General features: G+C 39.3%; 1 protein-coding gene and 1 long non-coding RNA gene across 5 annotated transcripts in view; one reads left to right on the top strand and one right to left on the bottom strand.

Moving 5' to 3' along the window:
• Positions 1–85: 85 nt before the first annotated feature.
• Positions 86–4102, bottom strand: LOC136854179 (uncharacterized). Its single transcript, XR_010857658.1, has 4 exons — positions 4052–4102; positions 3672–3771; positions 2288–2376; positions 86–221 (listed from the first exon to the last, which is right to left on the bottom strand). It is a non-coding gene; the product is annotated as an uncharacterized lncRNA (long non-coding RNA).
• Positions 4103–14060: 9958 nt separating this feature from the next.
• The window catches only part of LOC136854174 (nuclear receptor coactivator 5-like), a 38033-nt gene continuing 29162 nt past the window's right edge, over positions 14061–22931 (top strand). Inside the window, exons 1-5 of one of the 4 annotated variants that reach the window (XM_067130471.1) lie at positions 14088–14215; positions 16007–16117; positions 18884–19035; positions 22141–22251; positions 22415–22574. In XM_067130471.1, coding sequence (XP_066986572.1) covers positions 16029–16117; positions 18884–19035; positions 22141–22251; positions 22415–22574 — 512 coding nt within the window. In that variant the 5' untranslated portion in view covers positions 14088–14215; positions 16007–16028. Of the gene's footprint in view, positions 14216–14256; positions 14312–14382; positions 14524–16006; positions 16118–18883; positions 19036–22140; positions 22252–22414; positions 22575–22931 lie in introns of those variants that run through there. The other 3 variants (XM_067130472.1, XM_067130474.1, XM_067130473.1) reach the window with 3 other exon arrangements.

The following is a 22931-nucleotide window of genomic DNA, read 5'->3' as shown; positions in this document are numbered from 1 at the left end:
AGATAAGAACCATTAAAAGACTCTAGAACAGGAAATAAAGTGATGAGCATGTTTTCCCTAAAACAAACCCACGTCATTTGCGTCTATCTTTTCCGAGTGTCTTCTATCTCGAAGAAGAGACGCTAGTCCGAGTTCACTCCATCAACGCAGACTCTGCGCCGAACACACTTGTCCCAGCAACACACTTTGCCCTTTCCACATTGAATGTTGCTGTAGCATATCTGGTGAAAATGAGAGAATATAAATCATCTCAACACTACAAAGGTACAGGTATATGCAGCGCATTTGCATAAGGGCTGTTTGGGCAGATGCCAAATGTGATTTTTTGCATACACGCTCAAAATGTCGATATTGTGATCAACTACTTCATTTTACTTAGCAAAAAAATTATTCACTTGCCATTTCAATTACAGAGCAACATGAATGCTGTAGAATTATAATTTGCAAGCAAGACCTGAGGAATAGCTATTTCTTTTTTGGTAAACGTTCACCATAACGTGAGAGGCTGCTTTTGAAACAACCACATAATGGGAAAAGTATACCAAACATGTATTCAGTTTACATATGATAAATCGGATCTTTCCCAGATAGTGATCCCCAAGGGTTTTAACCCGGTATGCATCCGCCTTTGCGGCGTTTTTAGTACTAGCCGGTTGGGAATGACAGTAAACACATAAACAAAAGACTGTAAATATCGTTAAGATAATGACCCCAAGAAATATTAGTCCTAGATAGCGACCCCCAAACTTTTCTGGGGTCACTATCTAGGAAAGATCCGATAAATCAAACATCAATGCATATAAGAATAAAGAACACAAAGATGAAAGGCCTTGTCTTAAACAAGGTAAGCCGTTTAATACTGGAAGGGAGGAAAATTATGGTAGAAGTGAATAACAAGACTGAAGCCTAGTTCACAGGGATCGTTCGGATATCAGTATTTCTGTAAATGTCATTTCGACCGACCGTGTGAACAGCGGAATGATGGACTATCAGTCACTAAAACTATGAATGGTGGATTTCAAAACATTTAAAAATCCACCATTCTTGTGGTCGGAGCTTATGGAATGAGTGGAAGACTGATCGTCTGTTGTTGTGATTCGTGAATGCCAGTAGTGTCAGCCAGTCTTCTCACTCTCTCTCTCTGTGGAATGTACGTCAACGACGAGATGGCATCGCTTTTTGAAAACAGCGACAACAAGGCTTTCCTGCAGCTTTTCATTGACATGTATAAAGATATGCCCGAACTTTGGGGCAAACGAAATGAAAATTACACGAGGAAAGATAAAAGAAACGTTGTGCATGAAAAACTTTTAGAAATGTTCAGGTAAATGAAAAAAGATGCCACTAACGATGATGTTGAAAGGAGATTGAACACTTGAAGAAGTAATTTCAGAAGGTTAATGAAGAGAATTCATGACTAAAAGAAGTGGTGCTAGCACTGAGGACATCTGCGAACCCTCCTCGTGAGATTTTTAGGAACTGCTTTTTTCTAAAGGACTTAGAAAAGGCGACAAAGAGCCGAAGCACAATGGAGGCTACACCAGAGGTAGGACTCGCCCTTGTCATTCATTACGTATATTGCGTACAAAATAATTAAACAAATATAGTAGTGGATTCACAGAATATGGCGGGATAAAAATTAGTAAGGGGGTAAACAGATTCAAGAAAAGATTACTCAAAGCAATTTACTGGGCCTATAGGGTTTTTTTTTTTGTTGTTGTTATGGAATTTAGGCCATCAGGACAAACACTTTGAATCTCTTTTTTGCTGCCCAAGCTTAAATTTTGTTATCAAGAGCATTGCCTGAGTCGAAACAGGAAGATGGAAGATTCATTGATTGATTTATAGATTTTAGGCATATGCCAAGCATGGGGAACAGGAAATGGGTGGACAGGAAGATGGAAGAAAGAGAATATGAACGGAGGTACGGTAAAAGGAATGAAAGCAGTTACAGCTAGGGGACGCAGGGACGCTGCAAAGAACCTTAAGTAATGCCTACATTGCACCGCATGAGGTGCACTGAAGGCAGTATCCCCCTAAGGGAATTTAAACCTATGGTTTAAATTAGTGAAGGCATTACGGTTCTTTACCCAATCTTTCACCCATCGTTTGCGGTTACGACCTGTTTTTAAAGAAAGCGATTGAGTTGACTGGAGACAGGAATGGCATTCCACAATGATCGTGTGTTCTCAGGCATGACAATCTTCAGATACTGTCAGGTCGGTGAATGACATTCAAGAATGACTGTGTGAGCTCCGTTTAATGGTTCCGTCTGCAATAGACTTACATTGCTGTAATCCGGAATAAACGTGCACAGCTCTCTTAATTTCGGACAGGAACTTTCACGATGGTCTGCTAGACCGATATCACTTGTATCTGAAAAGTATAAAGTTTCGTCAATATTAAAGGCACACACACACACACACACATCTGTCTATTATACTTTAGCCTCAACCGGATAATACATTTCTTTAGTAACTCCTCTTCTTGATATAGCATCCACAATTTATTTTTCTATTTATTTTTCTAACTAAACGGTAATAAAATATCATAAAATATTATTCATCAGTGCGTTATCCCTTTAAACTTTGGAAAATGTATGAGACAAAATCAAATATAGGCGTCTCAAAATATTAAGCAGTATTTGATCTGATTAATATGAGTTCCTGATTAAGAAATGGAAATCGGAAAGAGAAATGAAAAGATTCAAGAGTGTTTCTCCTCGGTAAAAAAAAAAAAAAAGGCTCCATTCTACCACGAAACTTGAGTCGATAAATCAATCTTACCTCTGATGCGGAGGGTATATAAGGTAAGCTATAACTGGTTCTCTAAAAGAAAGCTGGGTCGCTTCCATAGAGCTGGGAGTAAAGTTCTGCAACTGACCTCTCAGACCAAAGACAATTTGAAATTAGCGAGGTGGAATGAATATCTATCCACTTTTTTCTTTCTTGACTGTTTGCATAACTGGTGATCTTTTTATGTTTGCTGTGGAATAATTAGCCATGTGTTTATACAAGCAGGCACACTCACTGTGTGTTTAGTCAGGTATGAAAATACACTCACACAATTGCCCTCGGCAGTGACATTATTAGGTCATGTCAGTTACTTGAACGGGTTACTGTCGTAAAACACCAAAGGCCTTTGGTTGTGTCTGCGTGTGTGTGTGTGTGTGTGTGTGTGTGTGTGTGCGTCCGGTAACTTCACACTGTATATGAAATACATTCAGAAACGAAATAATAACAAATGTGGAAGATCCACCTCTTTCAAAAAAAGCTGAAGAATTCCAAAGCTTGACAGAAGGTGGGAACTGTGGTGGCCTGGCGGGTTTAACAAGACCTTTCTCTCTGCGGGCTTGACAACGGCGCAGTAAAATGATATCTGATTCCAAATTCGAAAAATTAAAGCTCATAGTGCCTCAGAGGTAAATCTCGCACATTTCTGGTAAAAAAAAAATTCAGATATGAGGTAATTGTTCTCTAGTCTTTTTGAAATAACTGTAGCCTTGAAAAGGTACTTTGGTTAATAAGATAAGCTGTGATATTAACGAATAAGTAGTATAACAGTGTACTTTTCATCACGTGAATTTCACAAAGAAATTTTTTCAGAAGAAAAGTATCGAAAGTCTGAGTGCTAAAGATTCTTTAAGAAGGACTAAGGACAATTAGACTTACTCTCGTTGCTGTCTTCATCCGATGAGAGACCAGATGCTGAGTGCCAATTTCCCGCCCAGGATAGCCATACTAGCAACATGAAACATGCCAACTTTATTATCTGGAAAAAAAAATTAAAAAAAAGGAAAACCTCGGTGGCAGAAAGCTGAAACTCCACACTAAAATTTTACACAATGATTTTATATATCTTCACAAAACCCTGTGCGATGAGATGAGAGAATTCACAAATTATAAGTGAACCTGTGCCAAAAATATTAAACTATTTTAAGCTTAATAACAAAAAGAAATTTTGAGACGAGACACGCAAACACATAGCCTACACACACACACTCACACAAAAAAAACGCATGAGCAACAACCAATGACAAACTTAATCTTACTTGAGACATCCTTCTCTGCACAAAGAACAAACGCGAACTGAACAACATCCCAGACCTATAAGACTAGAAGATCCCCCTTAGCTTTTTTTTTTTTTTTTTTGCTACGACGTGGTCTTGAGGCTCATTAATGTAGAGGGCATCACCCCACCTTTTTTTTTTTTTATCTCATTTGTGATTGGCTGGAAAATTGATCCAGACAAACTAGACGCATTTTATTGATGGGCCCAATTTCTCGTTACAGTGAGAAACATCGAATCTTTCTCCCCATGCTAAAAGGCTGGACATCAGCCTTTAAATCCCTCTTATATCTTTATGGGGTTTCCTGAAACCGATCAGAGGATGGAGGATGGAATACAATTACCCTGTAGATAGAGCAGCTAACAGAAGTGAGGGAAGCAGAAAGAAAAGAAAGTGGAAGATTCATGGCCGCATTTTTTTTTTTTTTTTTGTCAATTCAGGAGAACTTAGAATCTCGGGCCTTCATCAACATTTATTTTTTTTTACTCGGGCATTTTATTTTCCTAGTTCACGTTACCAATACCATTCATATTCCCCAGTTGAACAATCGAGTTTTCTGGAAAATAACAAGACAGAAACTATAATTTTTCTTTCCCTTGGTTAGTCCACTGTCAGAACACACTATTCATTAGTCTGTGCTGTCGCTGGTCCACGATTTCATCGTGTAAGAAAGTGGTTTCTGCAGATAAGAACAGGTTTTAGTTTTAGACGTATCGTGTTAATGAGGGTGTCAGTGAAATTCTGTCAGGAATGTGGAACCTATGGTTTCTCTCAAATGAAAATAGTAGGGTTGAGCTGTTGGATAATAACTACTGTACAATGGGGTCATTGTGACACCAAGTTTAAGGATTAGGGCCAGCTTGATCTAATCCAGTCAACAACCACTGAGATTTCTGTAGTACTATTGACATATTTGCAGAGTTACGCTGGCAAGAACAACATAACTATAATAGATATGAGGTGTTTGCAGTATCCAGCTGAACAAATAAATCTACTGTACTGTACTGTACTGTATATGCTGTGATGGTCATCTCTTTGAGGGGAGCTGTGCTGTGGCTCATTTTTGAGGATGACATCAGGTTTGGGAGACGACCGAAGATTTTCATTGTTACGCTTCAACCGAGTGATACGAGGAGTAAATCGTAATACCTTTGGCTATTAATTTGTTCAGGGATTTTTTTTGCTCCTCTAAAAGCTCTGCCGTGGATAATGTTTGTTTCTTGCCAATCATTATTGTTAGCAATGCTTTCATTTTTTCAGACTCTGTTATCATTTGAAGGTAGTTTCCTTGATTATGAGACCATTATTGTAAGTAATTATTAACACCTCACAACCATTCAGCGTGAGCATGATGCCAAATCGCAAAAATAGTTGGCGGGGGGGAGGGAGAATGGTGGTCCGAAAATAAACGAAGAAATCATTTGTTCGAATGAAAACCTACTATTCTCTGAAACAGTTGGCATGTCTTCATTCTGCAATTAAGTGAAAATCATGCAGTTCATTTTCTTCCTTTCCGCTGTCACATGTAATTCCATTTCAACGAATGGAATAGACGAGTCAGCTGAACATCCGATTGCATCTTTACAGTCGTGTATTTCCTGTTGGATAAATATGAAGGCATTAATGGAGATTGTATTTAAACGATCAGTGATGGTAATTTCATACCGCAGACCTTTAATACTATTACTGGCTAAGGAAATATTAGGTAGTTATATCGGGCTAAGTAAACATTACGTAATTATATCGGACACAGCCAGATAACACCCACTAAGTGGATTATATGATCAGTCCTAGATACCTTCACAAATTAAGCCCCATGATTTATGACGATAACAAAAAGTTATATAAATATTTACTTATATCATTGCAACTTGTATATACACGGTTATTCAATAAATGATAGTATTTTGTGTTTATCAATTTTTTCCCTAAAATCCATACCTATGAGGTAGGCAATAATTAAACAAATTTAATTTGTATGAAATCACCAGAAGGCAATATCCAATACTTTCCGAGATAAGAAGACAATACGAATCAGTTTCCTGCTTATTAAACAGAAAAATGCTCGTAGGTATGACAGCCTGGTTCCTCAGCGTTCACTCCACAAACACAGTTGCGGCCACACTACACTGTTCGTGTTAGGTGCAGTGTTTTTTTTTTTTAACTTGAAACAGCTTTACTTCAGGGGCGTCATTTATGGGGCCTGAGGGGGCAACTGTCCCCCAAGACTCAAATTTCTCTCCCCAAGCCTCAACTTGGCCCCCCCTCACCCCACCAAGCCCCAAGAAGTAACAGGAGCTGGTTTTCCATTATTCCTACCGAAATTCAAATGTATCATTACATTATCTGTCTATCTATCTATCTATCATGCCCTTGTGCACGGACGGTGGGGCCCCAAGAAGGGGAGTGAACTTGTTACGTCCCGATCAATGAAGGGGAGTGAAGATATTACGTCCCAGTCTAACACATCCGAACGTACAAGGGAACGCCTTCAGAATCTAAATAAAGGACTACTGGAAAAGAAGCATTACCACTTGGTTACGCCCCTCTAAATAGGCCCTTAGCCCTCAAACCCAAGACACAGACGCAGGGGGACAACGGCCTGTGCAAGGCTATCATAAATTGTGGGTTTGTATATTAATAAATATCAAACACATAATATATACACAAAAATACAGAAAGATCCCACCGGGATAATAAAGAGCTTAACGACAGTCAGGCAAAGAAATCCAAACCAGAGAGAACCATATCCAAACCAAAGTAGGCAACACATGACGGTCGAAAGCAAACTGGAATATTTGCATATGGGCGAAAGCAAACTGGAATGTTTACATATGGGCAGGCGGGATCCTTAACGGAAAGTGCTGTCGCCAGACGTTGGAACCACAACAAGGTGTGTTAAATTTATGTTTTTTTTTTTTTTGTTCAAAGAGAACGCTCCTGATCCTGTGTTTACGCTGGATCAAAACATTTGCATTGTTTTTAAAGTCTATCCATTTTAAGAAGCACGTATTGAATAATTGTTACAGATTTTTTTAAATGACAATTTAGAGCGTGTGTAATCCTTGTAAATTATATTTGTGTTGTAAAACAAATGCTGAGTTTCCCCTGTATTTGGTGGTCGCATCTTTTACCCCATCCCCTGTGCCTTGGGTTTATACCCTTTTTTTTTGTAGTTCATCGCCATTTTTTGCTGTTGAAACTAATCTGTTGTACCAACTGATTTGTGTGTCTTGTCATTTTCAGAGTGAATTGAGATACATAAAAGAGATATGGGACCTGCGTGATCCCCAAGCCATTTTTTAATCTTTTGTAAAGAAATCAAGAGAGAAGCTGTGAGTTTTTTGTGAACTGAAGAGACTGTCTCAAACTGAGGAGCTCATGACCTACCTAAACATAACATGATGCCCAGACCCAGGATGAAGAAGAAAGTGAAGAGGAATTTCACGGTTTTACAAGAGAGTTAAACGAGTTAGGAGGACTTGAATCGGCGCGATTGAGAACGGCAACATGGCTGCGTTGTGCCGTGGAAAATTTAAGTGGTGCCTCACAAGGCGAGCCTATATGGCACAAGATGACGATCCTAATGGATCAGTGCGACTCCAAGAAGGCCAACTGGGAAGAAATAAATCAAAGGGTACAATGCATGATCAAGAATCCTGAAGAAGTTAAAAGAGGAATATATGAGGCCAACCGTTTTCTGCAAGAGGTGGGAAAAATCCATGTTGCCACAGCAGAAACCCTAGAAAGGCTAGGTAAGGACAGATTTGTGCTTTCTAATAAGGCTAGTGAGGGCAGTGTAGTTTCTGCTAGTGAAGCTAGTATTGAGGCACATAGCATGCAATTGCCTAAGCTTCAACTGGTAAAATTTGCCAGGGAAATAACAGTGTGGAGGCTGTTTTGGGACCAGTTCAAGGCTATTGTTGATGACAAGCCTATGCCTCTCTGTCTCCAAATTTATGTGCCTTCACTCTGTACTGGAGGGCAAGGCAAAGTGTGTGATACAGGGCCTAACCCAGACAGCAGCCCATTACATGATAGCATGCCAGCTTTTAGAAGAGAGGTACAGAGACCCAGATGAAATCATTGGGGCCCACATTCAGGACCTTATGCAACTTGCCTTGTCTGGGAAACCGAAGTCTGATAACCAAATCATGGCGTTGCAGAAATTATAAGACAATTTAGTAGGCCACATCCGCAGTATGTTTCTGTTTGTGAGGACGCCAAACGTCTCGCCATTTCACACATATTATGCTACTGCATTCTATTCATTAATTTGTCTCGAATCTCATGCAACTGGCCACATGTAGAATTTCCTGGCCTTTCCATTGATATATGTTTTATCACTGTACGTTTATTGTCTCTCACATTCGCCATCTGTTTGTCTGCCGACAAACACAGATGCCCGAATCATTACCTCTGTTTTCCCCTGTCTGTGTGTACAGTACATGCTACTTTACCGCTCTCACAGGCCAATAACATCTTCGAAGACTCTGTACAGACTCATCATCAACATAGAGTTACGGGCTGCTCTAGGAGCAAGAGCCCTTGTTGGCACAAGGCCAGCTAAATCTGGAACAACAACAACTGTACATTCATTCAGTAAGGAACTACCAATAAACGAGTCAACACCCAGCCAGTATGTCACTCAATCCCGTCCTTACATACTCGCATTGCTTTGTAGTTGGTTCGTTCCCACATGGGTTACTTAAACATGTTGGTGTTGCTACGCTTGTCTGTACTTTATGAAACAATCATTGGATCATTCGTCTTCGTCAGGCTGCAAAGAGGGTTTCCAGAGAATGTGTTGCTTGTCAATGTGAAGCCATGGCCTGTTCTCAGCCTGTGGTTCCCCTTCCTGAGTTGAGAGTTGAATCTGCCCCTCCTTTCACTTTTACAGGTCTAGACTTTGCTGGTTCCTTATTTAGTGTTTATTTTCCTTCCAAGAAGTTGTATATTCCTCTTTTTACCTGTACTGTTGTTCGAACTGTCCACCTAGAGCTTACCAAGTCCCTTTCGGTTGCTGACTGCAATTTGGCAATTCCACGGTGTTCTACTCGGACAATGTTAAAATCTTTCTAACCTGTTGAAGGTGCCTGGCGACCCAGCCTGTTTATTGAATGCACCATGGTGGGGATGTTGGTGGAACGCCTCGTTAGATTGGTGAAGGTTGCGTTGAGGAAAGATGTTGGGCACTAAGTCATTGCCTAAGAGTGAATCAGAAACCACACTCCATGGGTTGGAGGCATGTGTTAATTCTAGACCCTTGACATTCAGTAGGTGAAGAACCTGATGTTGCTAATCCCCTGACAAGTCACAACACCTCATTTCCTTGCTGGTCGTTCAGCAGGTTTTCAGTTAGAATTGGCAGATGAGCCTGCAGCATGATATCAGTTGCTGCTTGTCTATGACACTGATAACGCTGAGGGATCGTTCTTTCAATAAGTACAGGAGGCTGTAGAACCTGTAAATTCTTTTTGTACAGTACAACTGTCCTGTCAACATACTTTTGAAAGTTTCCTCTTTATAACAGCACAAATAGTAATGCTCTGTGCGTGCGTCAATGACCACTGCAATCGCCCATCCCAGGGATGAGTGGTAGACCCCAGAGGGAAGAAACCCGAGTACCGACCCTCCCCCAATCCGGAGATGGGTAGATCGAGAGCGATGACAGTGCCTGAGTAGCTCACCCCTCGCATTTCACCTCAGACAGAAACCCCCACTCTCCACCCATCCAGAGACGGGAAAGTGGGAGACAGATTGCCGCCGAAAATGGAGGAGACATGTAATAAAGAAATAAATTTGTCATCAAACATAAAATACTATCCATTACTGAATAACTTTGTGTATATATAAACTGTGAAAAATTTAAAAAGATAATTATATACCTTTTTGTTATCTTGACAATTGATGTGATTAAATGTGGCAGGGTATTCAGGACCACATGTCTCATTGAGTATAAATGGACATACTTTGAAAGGACAGAATTATTCTGTACCTAAAATTGCTCATACATTAAATTAATATTGTTTTCCCTTATCTTCAATTTCTATGTTAATGTTGCTAATACTTGACAACGTGTATCTGAAATACACCAGTCTTTAAAAATTTCTTCACAGCCTCAGATTTCTCAATCTGAAGAAATTCCTCTTAAACTGAGAGCCCTGATTTCCTGGTGAGGATAAATATGAAGGTAAAATAGAGCTTGTAATCTCATCCATTTACACTTGAATGATGATATGACTCTTGTGCATAATAACCAAGTTCTGCTAAGAACGGTTATCGACTACTGGCAACATTACCGTAGCTATTAGAATTTGGGTAAACATTAATTTGCCATTCAAGTTCAATTAGGTACAGAAGATATCTGTCCTCTCACAGCATGTCAACTTACCATTATAACATTTTTCTGATTATAATGTGGTCCTGAATTCCCTGGCATATTTAATCACATCAATTACCAAGATAACGAAAAGTTATTTAATTATCTTTTTAAATTATTTACAATTTATATATGCACAGTTATTCAGTAATGGATAGTATTTTGTGTTCATTAACAAATTTATTTCTATACTCCATGTCTACGAAAGATAGGTAGTCTTCTCAGCTCAGTATATTTTATCAATTAAATCGCAGCTCCTCATGAACATTAAAATTGGTAATACTGAAAATGTAACATTCTGACAAAATTTCCTTCATTGATCTATTTCCAAAATTTGATGATCGCTACAGGCTATATTTTAGACATTCACACAATACATGTTTGACAGTTATTAACACTTTGCAATCTGGGCATTTGGGAGGAGGGCCACATGAATCAGAAACCACACTCCATGAGGTGGAGGCATGTATTAATTCTAGACCCTTGACATTTAGTGGGTGAAGAACCTACTAAATGTCAAGAACATCTCATTTCCTTGCTGGTCGTTCAGCAGGTTTTCAGTTAGAATTGGCAGATGAGCCTGCAGCATGATATCAGTTGCTGCTTGTCTATGACACTGATAACGTTGAGAGGTCGTTCTTTCAATAAGTACAGGAGGTTGTAGAACCTGTAAATTGGTACTTCTTTTTGTACAGTACGACTGTTCTATCAACATACTCTTGAAAGTTTCCTCTTTATGACAGCACAATTAGCAACGCTCTGTGTGTGTGCGTCGATGACCACTGCAAGTCTGCAACTCACTCGCTCATCCCAGGGAGGTGTGGTAGACCCCAGAGGAAAGAAACCCAACCCACCCTCCACCAATCCGAAGATGGGTAGATAGAGAGCAATGACGGTGCCTGAGTAGCTCACCCAACGCATTCCACCTCAGAACAACCCCCACTCTCCACCCATCCAGAGACGGGAAAGAGTGGGAGACAGATTGCCGACAAAAATGGAGACATGTATAGAAATAAATTTGTTGTTAAACATAAAATACTATCCATTACTGAATAACCCTGTGTATATGTAAACTGTGAATAATTTAAAAGATAATTGTATAACTTTTTATTATCTTGACAATTGATGTGCTTAAATGTGGCAGGGTATTCGGGACCACAATGTATGTTTAATATATAATGGTATATGGACATACTTTGAAAGGACAGAAATAATCTGTACCTAATATAGCTCAAATTTAATATTTAATGTTTTCCTATGGCCTCAACAGTTGACGTAATATTGCTAATACTTGATAACGTTAGTCCGAAATACACTAGTTTTTAAAAATTTCCTCACAGCCTCAGATTTCTCAATCTGAAGAAATTCCTCTAAAACTGAGAGCCGTGATTTCCTGGTGAGGATATGATGGCAAAATGGGGGTAGTCTGCCTATCCAAGGGACGCCCCTGTATCTCATTAACAATTAATGAAAAAATTGCATAGAATAAAATTTGTTACAAAGTTTTAAAGTTTAGGTACAGAATATATCTGTCCATTGTAATTTCTAATTTTAATGTGGTCCTGAATACCCTGGCATATTTAATCACATCAATTACCAAGATAACGAAAAGTTATATATGCAGTTATTAGGTAATGGATAGTATTTTGTGTTCATTAATAAATTTATTTCTATACTCCATGTCGACGAAAGATAGGTAATCATCTCAGCTCAGTCCCGTTTCTAGATGGTGTTGCCATTTTGGATGCCCTGCTTCCATCTAACTGCTGCACTTCTACTTCCCTCAAACACTCTCTCCATCTCTTACTTGGTCTTTCTCATCTTCTTCTACTCTGCACTTCCATCTCCATAGCATGCCTTCCAGCATGCTCTTGGCCCCTTCTCAGTAGATGTCCTTACCGTCTCAGTCTCCCTTCCTGCACTTCCTTTGATATTTCAACCACCTTTGTTGACCCTCCTACAGAGCCTACTCATTCCTAATCCTATCCTCACTTATTGCACCAGATATCCATCATAATATTCTCATCACTGCTGTCCACCTTCTTCTTCTCTGTCTCTGTCATACTTGCTGTTAAATTTGTTCTTTTGTCCAAAGAAAATGCTCCTGATCCTGTGTTTACGCTGGATCAAAACATTTGAATTGTTCTTCAAATCTACCCTTTTTAAATAGAAAATCTTGTACGCTCGTAGGTATGACAGACGGGACCATAGATTACTGTGTACAGTGAACTGAAGACACGACCGTTTTGTTTGTATGTGTGAGAGAGAGAGAGAGAGACTTGGTATATTATAACAAAGATGAGACATTATACTTTGAAAATGATGTGGGAATTATACCTTTCTTTCTTTGCGCCTGCCGAATTTATTACATGGAAAAGGAAATACACAAGTAAGGCCGTTGGCATCGCTCTTTGGTCAAGTCAACCGATCAAGAGTCGTACACTTGAGGCAGTTACCAGGTATCGATTTGTTGTGCTGTTTGCTCAGCTGGGCACGGAGCCTGGCGTTGGTTTTAGTTTGTAAAATGCTACACCGTCGACACTGTAGACTTACTTCGAATGCATGATCGCTCAAATTTTCACTACAAGTGATTGAAGAATGGTAAAAGATTAGGAAGACTTTAATACACAAAAGCCGGTTCAAGAAAATTTTGTGTTTTCCTTGACCATATCCTTTTTACATTCTTCATAAGAACTCTCCTATGTATGTATTTTTGGTTCCAGTAGGGGATTCAGAAGTGGCAAAAGATACTGAATAAGCAACATTGCACTGAGAAAGTTTAATCGTACCTTAGAGAATAATGATGTACTAGCTATTTTTAGTGTAAAAAAAAGTAACATTTTAACCAAACCTCTTGTAAGAGACCAGATAAATCGAATATATTCTATTATCTACATTGAGTGATCTGTTTCGTTTTGTTTCCCCTTTTACCTCAACAACTGGAATACGGAATTTAGCTTTATGAAAAGCCTGCTATCTAACGCTGCCACTGCCACTTTCAGATTAGATTACTGATGTTCTTATCTGCAATAAAGTGAGTCTCTATTTCCTCTCATTAAAGAAAAGCAAACCATTACTAAAGGTTTGCTGGATATAGGAGACATGCAAGTCCATTTTCATTAATTAAAAAACCAAACCTTGAGAATTTGCAAATAGTCTGGTATGGTGTTCAGCAGATTCCACTTGCCTATTTCTCGAAAAAAAAAAATCAGTTGAAGGAGTAAACAACTGAATTTCAAGAGTATAGTATTAACATTGTCTAATAACAGCACTTTATATAGAATTTACTAAGCGGAATATTGCATTTAAATCAATAAAGTTGCAGAAAACTATAATGCAAATGGTTATGGTTTAAATAAGAAAATAAACTCCTTTCCAAGTCCCTTTTTTTCAGTAGAAAGTAAAACAAAACAATCAAAATGAGGACTCGTCTAATAAGTGTTCCAACAGTTGTGTTTTGTGTAAGTAATATGTAGCTGAGCTGTATTTGTAAGTTACGTTCTTGCGAAAATAGCGTATATTTTTTCATATAAATTCATATATATGTCTTTTATTGTATATCTTTGTATATTTATTTGAAATAAATGAAATGTAATGTTATTAAAAGACACAATCAAAAACTTTGTGAAGGAAACAACATCCAAACAGAAACGTGTTTGCCAAGCACACATAATAGAGCGCACCCACGAACCACGCTACTTGTTTGTTTCTGTTGTTGGTGTTCCGAAATACATCCAAGTCTGTGCATTTTATATATTTATTCGGTAATTATAACATGTGCTCTTTACCACTATAATGCTACTGTTAATGGTGTCCATGGATGCATCATATCGGTACTGATACAACGCGTGTAGCCAAAGGTGAACCTTATAGACCTAGCAGGACGGATTTGTCCGATATTCTCTTTCTTCAAGTGACGTCCGCTGTTAATAATGACAGGAACTCACCTTGTGGAAGACGTAGTATTACTCTAGACTATTTCGCCTTTGGCCAGCGTTGTGGGTAGCCTCTAGGCCTAGACTAGTCGTGGGTGCTTTACTCGTAGGCCTAGGCAGGGCATTTCATTTGTAAGGTACTACGTTGTTGAATTTGCAATATAACGTATGACGCAATTGAAGATTTTTTGCAGGACAGTTTATTAGTTCAGTTAGTTTTAAATAGGAGCATATGCTAAGGCCGAATTACTGTTGGCTACCTGTTTATTAGGCAATTGTAGGCTGGTTGTTTGGTCCGCTAGGCCTATAAGCTATTTGAACGCTCGAGTGCCGACTCGAGAATGCACTCGTTTTACTTATTATAAATTCATTTATCTTATTATAAATTCATTTATCGCCTTGAATGAAAAGTAGCCGAGGCCTGTGCAAAAATATAACCTCGGCCTACAGTGGTAATAGCTTTAGATGTGACTTAGCATAGACGACTGATGTAAAGGACCGACGATGGTTTGTATGTCTCGTTGGAACAAATCACAGTTTTTGAAAGTAAATTGTATTTTTCCTAACTGTACAAACCTGAGGCCCTTTACATTACATTTTATGCCCGCCTCATGCCACCCCTCAATCAGAACCTGGACCGAAAGGCAAACTGGAATGGTTATATCCGTGCAGGCTGGTATTCCTTGCCTACCTGATGGTAGTTACTGCCTAACCACCTTGTCCAAGAGTTTAACGGGCATGTCCAACTTCGCTGAAAGTAAATCTTAATATAAAGAACCTCAGGTTTGTATAGATAGGAAAAATGCAATTTATTTTCAAAAATTGTGATTTTACGTAACAAACATAACTGAATTTACGTCAGTGCCGCAAGTCAGCATTTAGAGGTGGCAGAATAAACTTGACTAATGACTTGACTGTATCTAAGGGTTTGAGAAGAGAGTCAGCACCTGAAGACAAAAATAGGGAAAAGTACGATAATTTAAGAAAAGAGTTACAGCACTTACCAGTAGATACAATAATTTCATCCTGAAACATACAAAAACATTTCTGCAAGATACCAAATATTTGAGAAACAGGAACTAGTGTTACATACATGCTTCTCAAAAGTCAATTTCTTATCAGAAGTTAGGCCTAAAGTCTCAAAAGACTCATTGACATTTAAAACTGTACCGTTTAAATGCAAATCAGGTTCCATAGGCGGGAGTGCTCTGGATTAACTATCATAAAGTTAAGAAATGGTGGTTCAGGTCATTATTTTGGTGGGTTTTCACCAGCGAACACCAAAACAATTTAGCACGAGCTCATGTGACCATCTATAATAGCAAAGTCAGCCCTAACTACCTCTTTCATAAAAGAATCACTGCTTAGGAATAGGGCAGTTGACCTGATAAGGGTTGCAGTGGGCATGGAGTCATAATGAAATCCAAGAAGCCAACGAAGTGAGCAGGTTATTTACTAAAGCTATAAAAGTTTCTATAAAAGTTTTAATAAAAATCCAGATACTGTAATAGTGTGCACTAATAACTTGTTTTCCTCTACATCATGTTCACACTAAGGTAATGATACTAATTTATCATATCATATTTTTGTTGATTATTAATTTTGGCTTTGACTTTTCAGGTGTCATTGTAATCAGTCTACCATGTCCAGAAGAGATATTAGAGATCGTGATCATCGCCGGTCACAAACCCGCAGTCGCACACGCAGTAGGAGTAGAAGCAGATCACCCAGGTTAGAGAAGAAACCAATGTACAGTGTGTAGAGTTTTTTGTGTTCATATGACAAACAAACCTGTTTTTGTTTATTCCTTAGCAGCTGCTTTGGTGAAATAATCAAGCACTGAATAAATGCTTAAACAAGTAAGTGTTGGGCATTGCATTGCATGAACCAGCCTTTTTATATAAGTAAATTGCCAAGTAATTACATAGCTATACTTTCTACTCATGCAAATGCTTAAATTTGAAATTCGTGGTAGCACTTCGATTGTTTAGTGTAGGTGACCAGTCCCAGCCACTAACGGGAATACTTGGAACAACTTAGCAGACAACCTCATTCTCTTTCTGCTGTGCTTGATGTAAACATCAAGTGTTTGAAGCAGCTTTGTTTATTATTCGCCGGTTGGATAACTGGATTTCGGTAAACTAGTATTGCTGATTTCGATTAGCCTTCAAACCCTGGAGTCCCTTCCGCTCCATCAGTTGACATCGCAGGTGCACGAGTGGGCTCTGTAGAGCTGTCAGCCAGGTACATCCCAGGCAAGAGGAATGTAGTGGCAAACAAGCTCAGCTGCCAGAATCAGGTGGTCCTTTCACCCAGACACTGTGGAGAAGTTTTTCGATCTGTGGGGGTTTCCAGGCATCAATCTGTTTGTCACCCGGCACAACACAAAACTTCAGGTCTTCTGTTTGGTCATGCTGGACCCATGGGCCGCTGCAGAGGACGCGTTCCAACACCCATGGGACAACCTTTCATGTCTATGCCTTTCCTCCATTTTGCCTGATTCACAGGGTGATCAGCCAGGTGATGATCACCCCGAATCTCAGGTTGATTCTAGTAGCTCCTAAATGGCCCCAGGCTGTTTGGTATCCCGACCTACAAGCTCTTCTTTCTGAGGCATCGAGAGAGATTCCCCCCTGGCCCATCCTCCTGTGTTGACCTCACGTAGAGTGGTATCATCAGGCAGTGCATTCCCTGTGTCTTCACGGCTGGTGGTTATCCAGCATCTCCTGCGAGCGAGAGGCTTTTCACATCGTGCAGCAATGGAGATGGCAGGACACCTCGGGCAGTCCTCTGTAGCCTTATACCATGGAAAGTGGGCCATCTTCTGTAGTTGGTGTCTTAGACGGGTGTTTCTCCAGTCGGAGTTTCTGTTCAGCAGGTCGCGGACTTCCTCATCTCTCTTCCCTGAGAGAAGCTTCTCTCCATTTCAGCTGTAAAAGGCTACAGAGCTGCACTCAGGCTAGTCTTGCGGCTGAAGGGGGTTAGATATCTCCTCTTCTTTTGAGATTTCTCTTCTGATGAGAAACTTCGAGAGGTCTTGCCCACCCAGGGACTTCAGGCCCCCTGCGTGGGACATTACTCTCATTCTAAGGAGCATGACTCATGCCCTGTACGAGCCTTTACGAGTTGTCAGATGGATCTGACCCTCAAGACCGTCTTCCTGCTTACCCTGGCATCGGTGAAGAGAGTATGAGAATTTCATGGACTTTCCTTCCATATGTAACACTCAGGGGATGGGGATGGGATCAGTTACGCTCGATTTCGTCCTGGACTTTGTAGCTAAGACTCGGAACCTATTGGCCCCTGATGCTAGGTTTGAGTCCTTCACTATTCCCTCCCTAGAGGACTTTATTGGTAATGACCCAGACGAGAGGCTACTGTGTCCTGTGAGAGTGCTGTGGTGATATCTGAAGAGAATTCGCCATCTCCAGCCTGAGTGTTGACAACTCTTCGTTTGTGCTGGCTCAGCCAAGAAAGAGGTGTCCAAGAACACGATTTCTTTCTGGCTTCGTTAGATGATTAGGAGAGCGTACTCTGCTGCTGGAGAAGACAACTCTGGTACTTTCCACCCAAGAGCTCCCAATTAGCAGAGTCAATCCTCGGCTGTACTGCTGTGCTACTACAAGTTAAGATGGACACCAACCAGAGGCAGTATACTCCTGCAGTGGCTCTCTTAGTTGATAAGGAAACGGCAAGCTTTGTTTTCCAATGCTAGCAACTTTGTCTATTTCAAATTCATTACATAACTTAATGTTTTGGAATGGAGTATGTCCATGTATCCCACTTCCTGTCAGTGTGGGATTCAGCTTTATAATTACTTGGTAAGTTACTTACACAAAAATGGCATTTTTATAATAAAATAAAGTTTTGTATATACATACCAAGTAATTGCAAAATCGGAGCCTGCCCACCTCCCCTCTGATGGACACAAGAGCAGAAACAGGATGAGGTTGTCTGCTAAGTCGTTCCTAGTAGTCCCGTTAGTAGGGGGGGACTGGTCACCTACACTAAACAATCAGAGCACTACTGCGAATTTCAAATTTAACCTGCTGCACCAGTGTAAAGCATAGCTATGTAATTACTTGGTAAGTATATATGAAACTTTATTGTATTATTAAAATGCCATTTCTCACTTTACCAAGAAGTCTCTCCTGTCAACTCTGACAAGCATTACTCAGCTATGGTTGTGTAACGAGATGATGAAATGCTTTTCAGATTACTCGTGTAATAATTAGTACCATATCTTTACTTGGTGTTCTTGGGGATGCCATTTTGGTTTTAGAATTTTTTGTGTATTTTTATGAATATTCAGCTATTTCATCCAGATACTTTAGCTCTGATATGTTTGGGAAATGCTTATACGTTTATGTAATGTGTATTACTAACGCATCAAGTATTGTACTGTATACTGTATGTAGTATTGGCATGACAATGCCTTACTGCATTATCAGGTGAGAAAATGACTAATGTTTTGAAAATGCCTTACTTTATTTTCAGAGGAGGAAGAGACTACTCGCCTCGTCAAGGCATGTCTGACTTGACAAATGACCCTAACACAGTAAATGCACGTATATTTGTTGGAAGCATTAGTGCTAATATGACAAGAGAAAAGTTGAAAGAATACTTTTCGCAGTATGGAAAAGTTATCGGTGAGTTACTACCATACAATAGTGCTGTTACTTATATTAAATTAGCATATTAGAAACTAGTAGCATTACAGTATTTGTAATGATTTTAATAATTATTGTGAAACCACTGTTTTAACTGTTGATGACCTCACATCCAGGTTATAGGATTCTTTCTATAGTATGATAGTACAGTACAGTATGAGCATGTTATGCAGGAGTTTTGAGTTACACCAGAAAGAGAGAAGAGAATTTTTCTTGGTCTAGTATGATGGTACAAACCATTTTTTTTAATAGACCTTCTGTTACCCTGTTACTGGCTTTAAGTAACATTGGAGTGGGCACAAGTGAGGTCACCTAGAGGGAGAATACCTTCTTCTCTTGCCAGTTTGTATTGTGTTTTGCTTAATAGTCAGCTGTATTTATGATAAAAAAGCACCTTACCCCAATAAATTGCTACAAAAGGTTTCTCAACTGTTTATTTTAGTATCAGGTGAGCTTAATAACATTTCGAAAGTCTACCACAATCTGACCTTGCAAAAGGTCTGATTTCCAAGATGGTGTCTATAATAGCTCATTATTCAAACTAGATAAGTAAGCTGGTTATCTAGAAGCCAATTAGCACATCTGCATTTTATGGAAGTGATTATACACTCACAAAATCCAAGAAGGCGACCAATATGGCTGCCATACTTTGGAAATCTCCATTATTCATTCTAACTTATTGTATACATGTAAATTTATTGTCTTAACACCTGTTTTGGTGATTTGGGAACCCAAAGAGCATATCTGAATTACAGTACTGTATATTGAAGTAGGTCTAATTACATGTATACAAAATTTAATATGGAGGATCAATATGGCTGCCAAAAAAAAAAATAATTACTTAATTTAACTCATTTTACACAGGTAAATTTACTGTCTAAACCCATGTTTTGGGAATTTAGGAATCCAAGAAATTTAAATCAGTATATTACAATGATTACATGTTTATAAAATCTAAGCTGGAGGACCAATTTGGCTGCCAAAGTCCAAAAATCATAATTATTCGTTTCAATTCATATAACAGAAGTAAACTTCCTGTCTCAACCCATGTTTTGGGGATATGGCAATCCAATTAGCCTATCTGACTTACAGTTAACTGAAGTGATTATATACGTAAATACAAAATCAATGATGGAGCAAAATAGCTGCCAAATTATGAAAATCCCCATTACTCATTTCAATTTAGTTTACTCACAGAAATTTGGTGTCTTAATCCCTTTTTGGGAATCTGGAAATCCAACCAACTTATCTGAAGTGATTATATTTTTCAACTTAAAAGACGGTGGGGCAATAAGGCCACCAAACTTTGTGTAGTGATTACTGGTAAAATGTTATCATAAATCCTATAGTATAAATTTCTGAAAAACCAGGTTTACAAATATTCATTGTCGCTCTCTTCTTGTAAAGCTTAACTGTATGGATTCTCACAGTTCTCAACTTGACATGGTCCACAAACAGGTGTGCCTGGTAGTTCATAGCCTTTGCAGTTGCAGTGCACATGACAGGCAGTTTTGCAATTACAGTGGACCATCTGAGGGAGGCTTTCTGGTGCAACAGTTTTCTTGCTCATTGCTACGTAATCAATCTGGTCTAGGCTGCTACCAAGACAGAGATCACGCCAGCTACCTCCTCTGGGCAGGAGCACAATTGCCAAGATGAACTCGTGGCTCTTGCAACTACTTGGCGGTCTTCTGCCCCTTCTTCTTCTTCTTTGGGGTCCTCCAAGGCCTGTCTATGTCAGTCCTAGGAGGTGATGAGGGCACTGACTCTGGGGAAAGGCCAGAAGGGCTAGCGAGCTCAAAGTCAGGGATAACCTCAGAGGCTACAGGAGGGCTCCATACTCAGGCTGCTGTGACAACTGGAGCAAGAGCGGTCTCAACCTCTGGGTCCGGGGAGGCCAGTTCCTGGTCTCCCGGAGAAAGTGTAGCAGTGTTTTTTAAGATCAGAGGGTGGAGAGAAAAAGTGTGGACAGACAGACAAATAGCCCTTTCAATAGTTTTCTTTCACAGAAAACTAAAGCTAGTGCTATAAGCAAATCTGAAGGAGAGGGTTTGGAGAAGTTGGAAGAGTGTAGGGAGAGGGCTGAGAATCATTGTAAGCAAAACAAAACTTTTGGTTACTTGAAGGGAAGTAGAGGAAATAGTACAATCAGCATTACTGAATGAGCCAGATGATGGCACAGGAGGTGCTCAAAAAATACAAAATGTGGCGAGGTAAGAAGCCTGCACTACACTGTGCAGCTGAATCATGGGTACCAAGGAAATTGGAGATTTTGAAAAGGTGTCACCATAGATTCATGGCCAGAGTATGATGGGAAGATAGTAATATAAATGGGGAATTTTTGGAAATATGTGATATCAAGAGGGTGGAAAAGGTTGAGATGGTTTGGCTGTGGTGAGAATGGGATGAGGAACACTTGGTCATAAAAGCAGTTGATGTGGAAGTAGAAAGGATGAAAATGGAATAAATGAAGAAGTAGACACTATGAGTCCAAGCAGAAATAGCAGAGACTGAAGAGAATGGAGAGAACTCATTTCACAGCTAATCCCATGAAGGGAAAGGTTGGCGAAAAAACATACTTGATGATGGTGATGTTTTTTCATTATTATATTTGACAGTGAATTACCCTACTGCCTACTTTTATTTGAGTAAATCTTGTACATTTTATCTGAAATCAGAGCTTACTAGGACTTTAATAATTGTGTTATTTATGGAATATGTTTAGGAAAAGTTAATCTCCCATGAAGATGAATCAACCAGCTGGCAAGTTGTATTCCCGGTCTTTAAGCATTTTTGTTTTTTATATATTTTTTTACAGAATTTAAATGCTTTCTCCCTTTTTTTCTGGAAGAGATTGTTTTAAGTGTATAATAGTTTCCTTTGTATTGATGGAGTTGATATTTCAAAATCATAATTAGGATTCTCTTACTCAAAAAAAATTGAACATAAGTGATAGAACCCACAATGAAATGATGGGTTCTATCACATATGTTTAATTTTTTGTGAGCAAGAGAGTCCTAAATATGATATTCATTTGTAAATTCTTTTTAAGAGTATTTGAATATGTATCCTTGTATATTCCAGGGGTGTCAATTACTAGAACTAAGTTTGGATTTGTGCAGTTTTCAAAAGAAGAAGAGGCCATGAATTGTTTACGGGCTGGATCAACTGCTTACATAAATGGCCAGAGAGTTGGTAAGCTGCCTGAGATTAAAAGTGATGTAATAATTAGCTTCTGAGAATATTGATTAGTTTCATAGAGAAAGAAAACAGCATAGTGAAGTGAGAAGTGTTGCAAATGGAAAGTCTTGAATTTTATGAATATTTAACATTACGTGCCATTCTTTTATGATAACAGATGTGAAGCCAGCCAAAATTGGTGGTGGTGGTGGTCCAGGAGGTATGGGTATAGGACCTCTGCCACCAACAGTGGGGTTGAGGAGGAGTCATTATGAGAATGAAAGAGGAAGGTCTCCTCCTGTAGGGAGGCCCGTGGAGGATTACTATGAATATTACAGGTATTTGATTGTTTATTAAAACAGGCTTTCTTCTCTTCTGAACTTGTTAATTAGCCAAGTACTTTTTTTCTGTACCTTTCACTCATCTTAGTAAATACTGGCTGGTGGTTTCTGATTGAAAGCTTGTGAGTTAAACAAGTTAATTATGTCAAGAATTCTAGTAGGTAATAAAGTGAACTTTTATGTAGGTGACTTACCAAGTAATTACATAGCTATGAGTTTCCTACCTGTGGCAGTCCAAAAATTCAAAATTCGCAGTAGCACTAGTGCTTGCTCCAGTGTAGGTACATGCCCCGCCCACTATCGGAGACTGTGAGGAACAACTAGGCAGAAAGCTTCAATTTGTTTTCTGCCGGC

This window comes from Macrobrachium rosenbergii, chromosome 28 (assembly GCF_040412425.1).
Source record: "Macrobrachium rosenbergii isolate ZJJX-2024 chromosome 28, ASM4041242v1, whole genome shotgun sequence".
Lineage (NCBI taxonomy): Eukaryota > Metazoa > Arthropoda > Malacostraca > Decapoda > Palaemonidae > Macrobrachium > Macrobrachium rosenbergii.
This window is presented reverse-complemented; position numbering and strand designations above follow the sequence as displayed.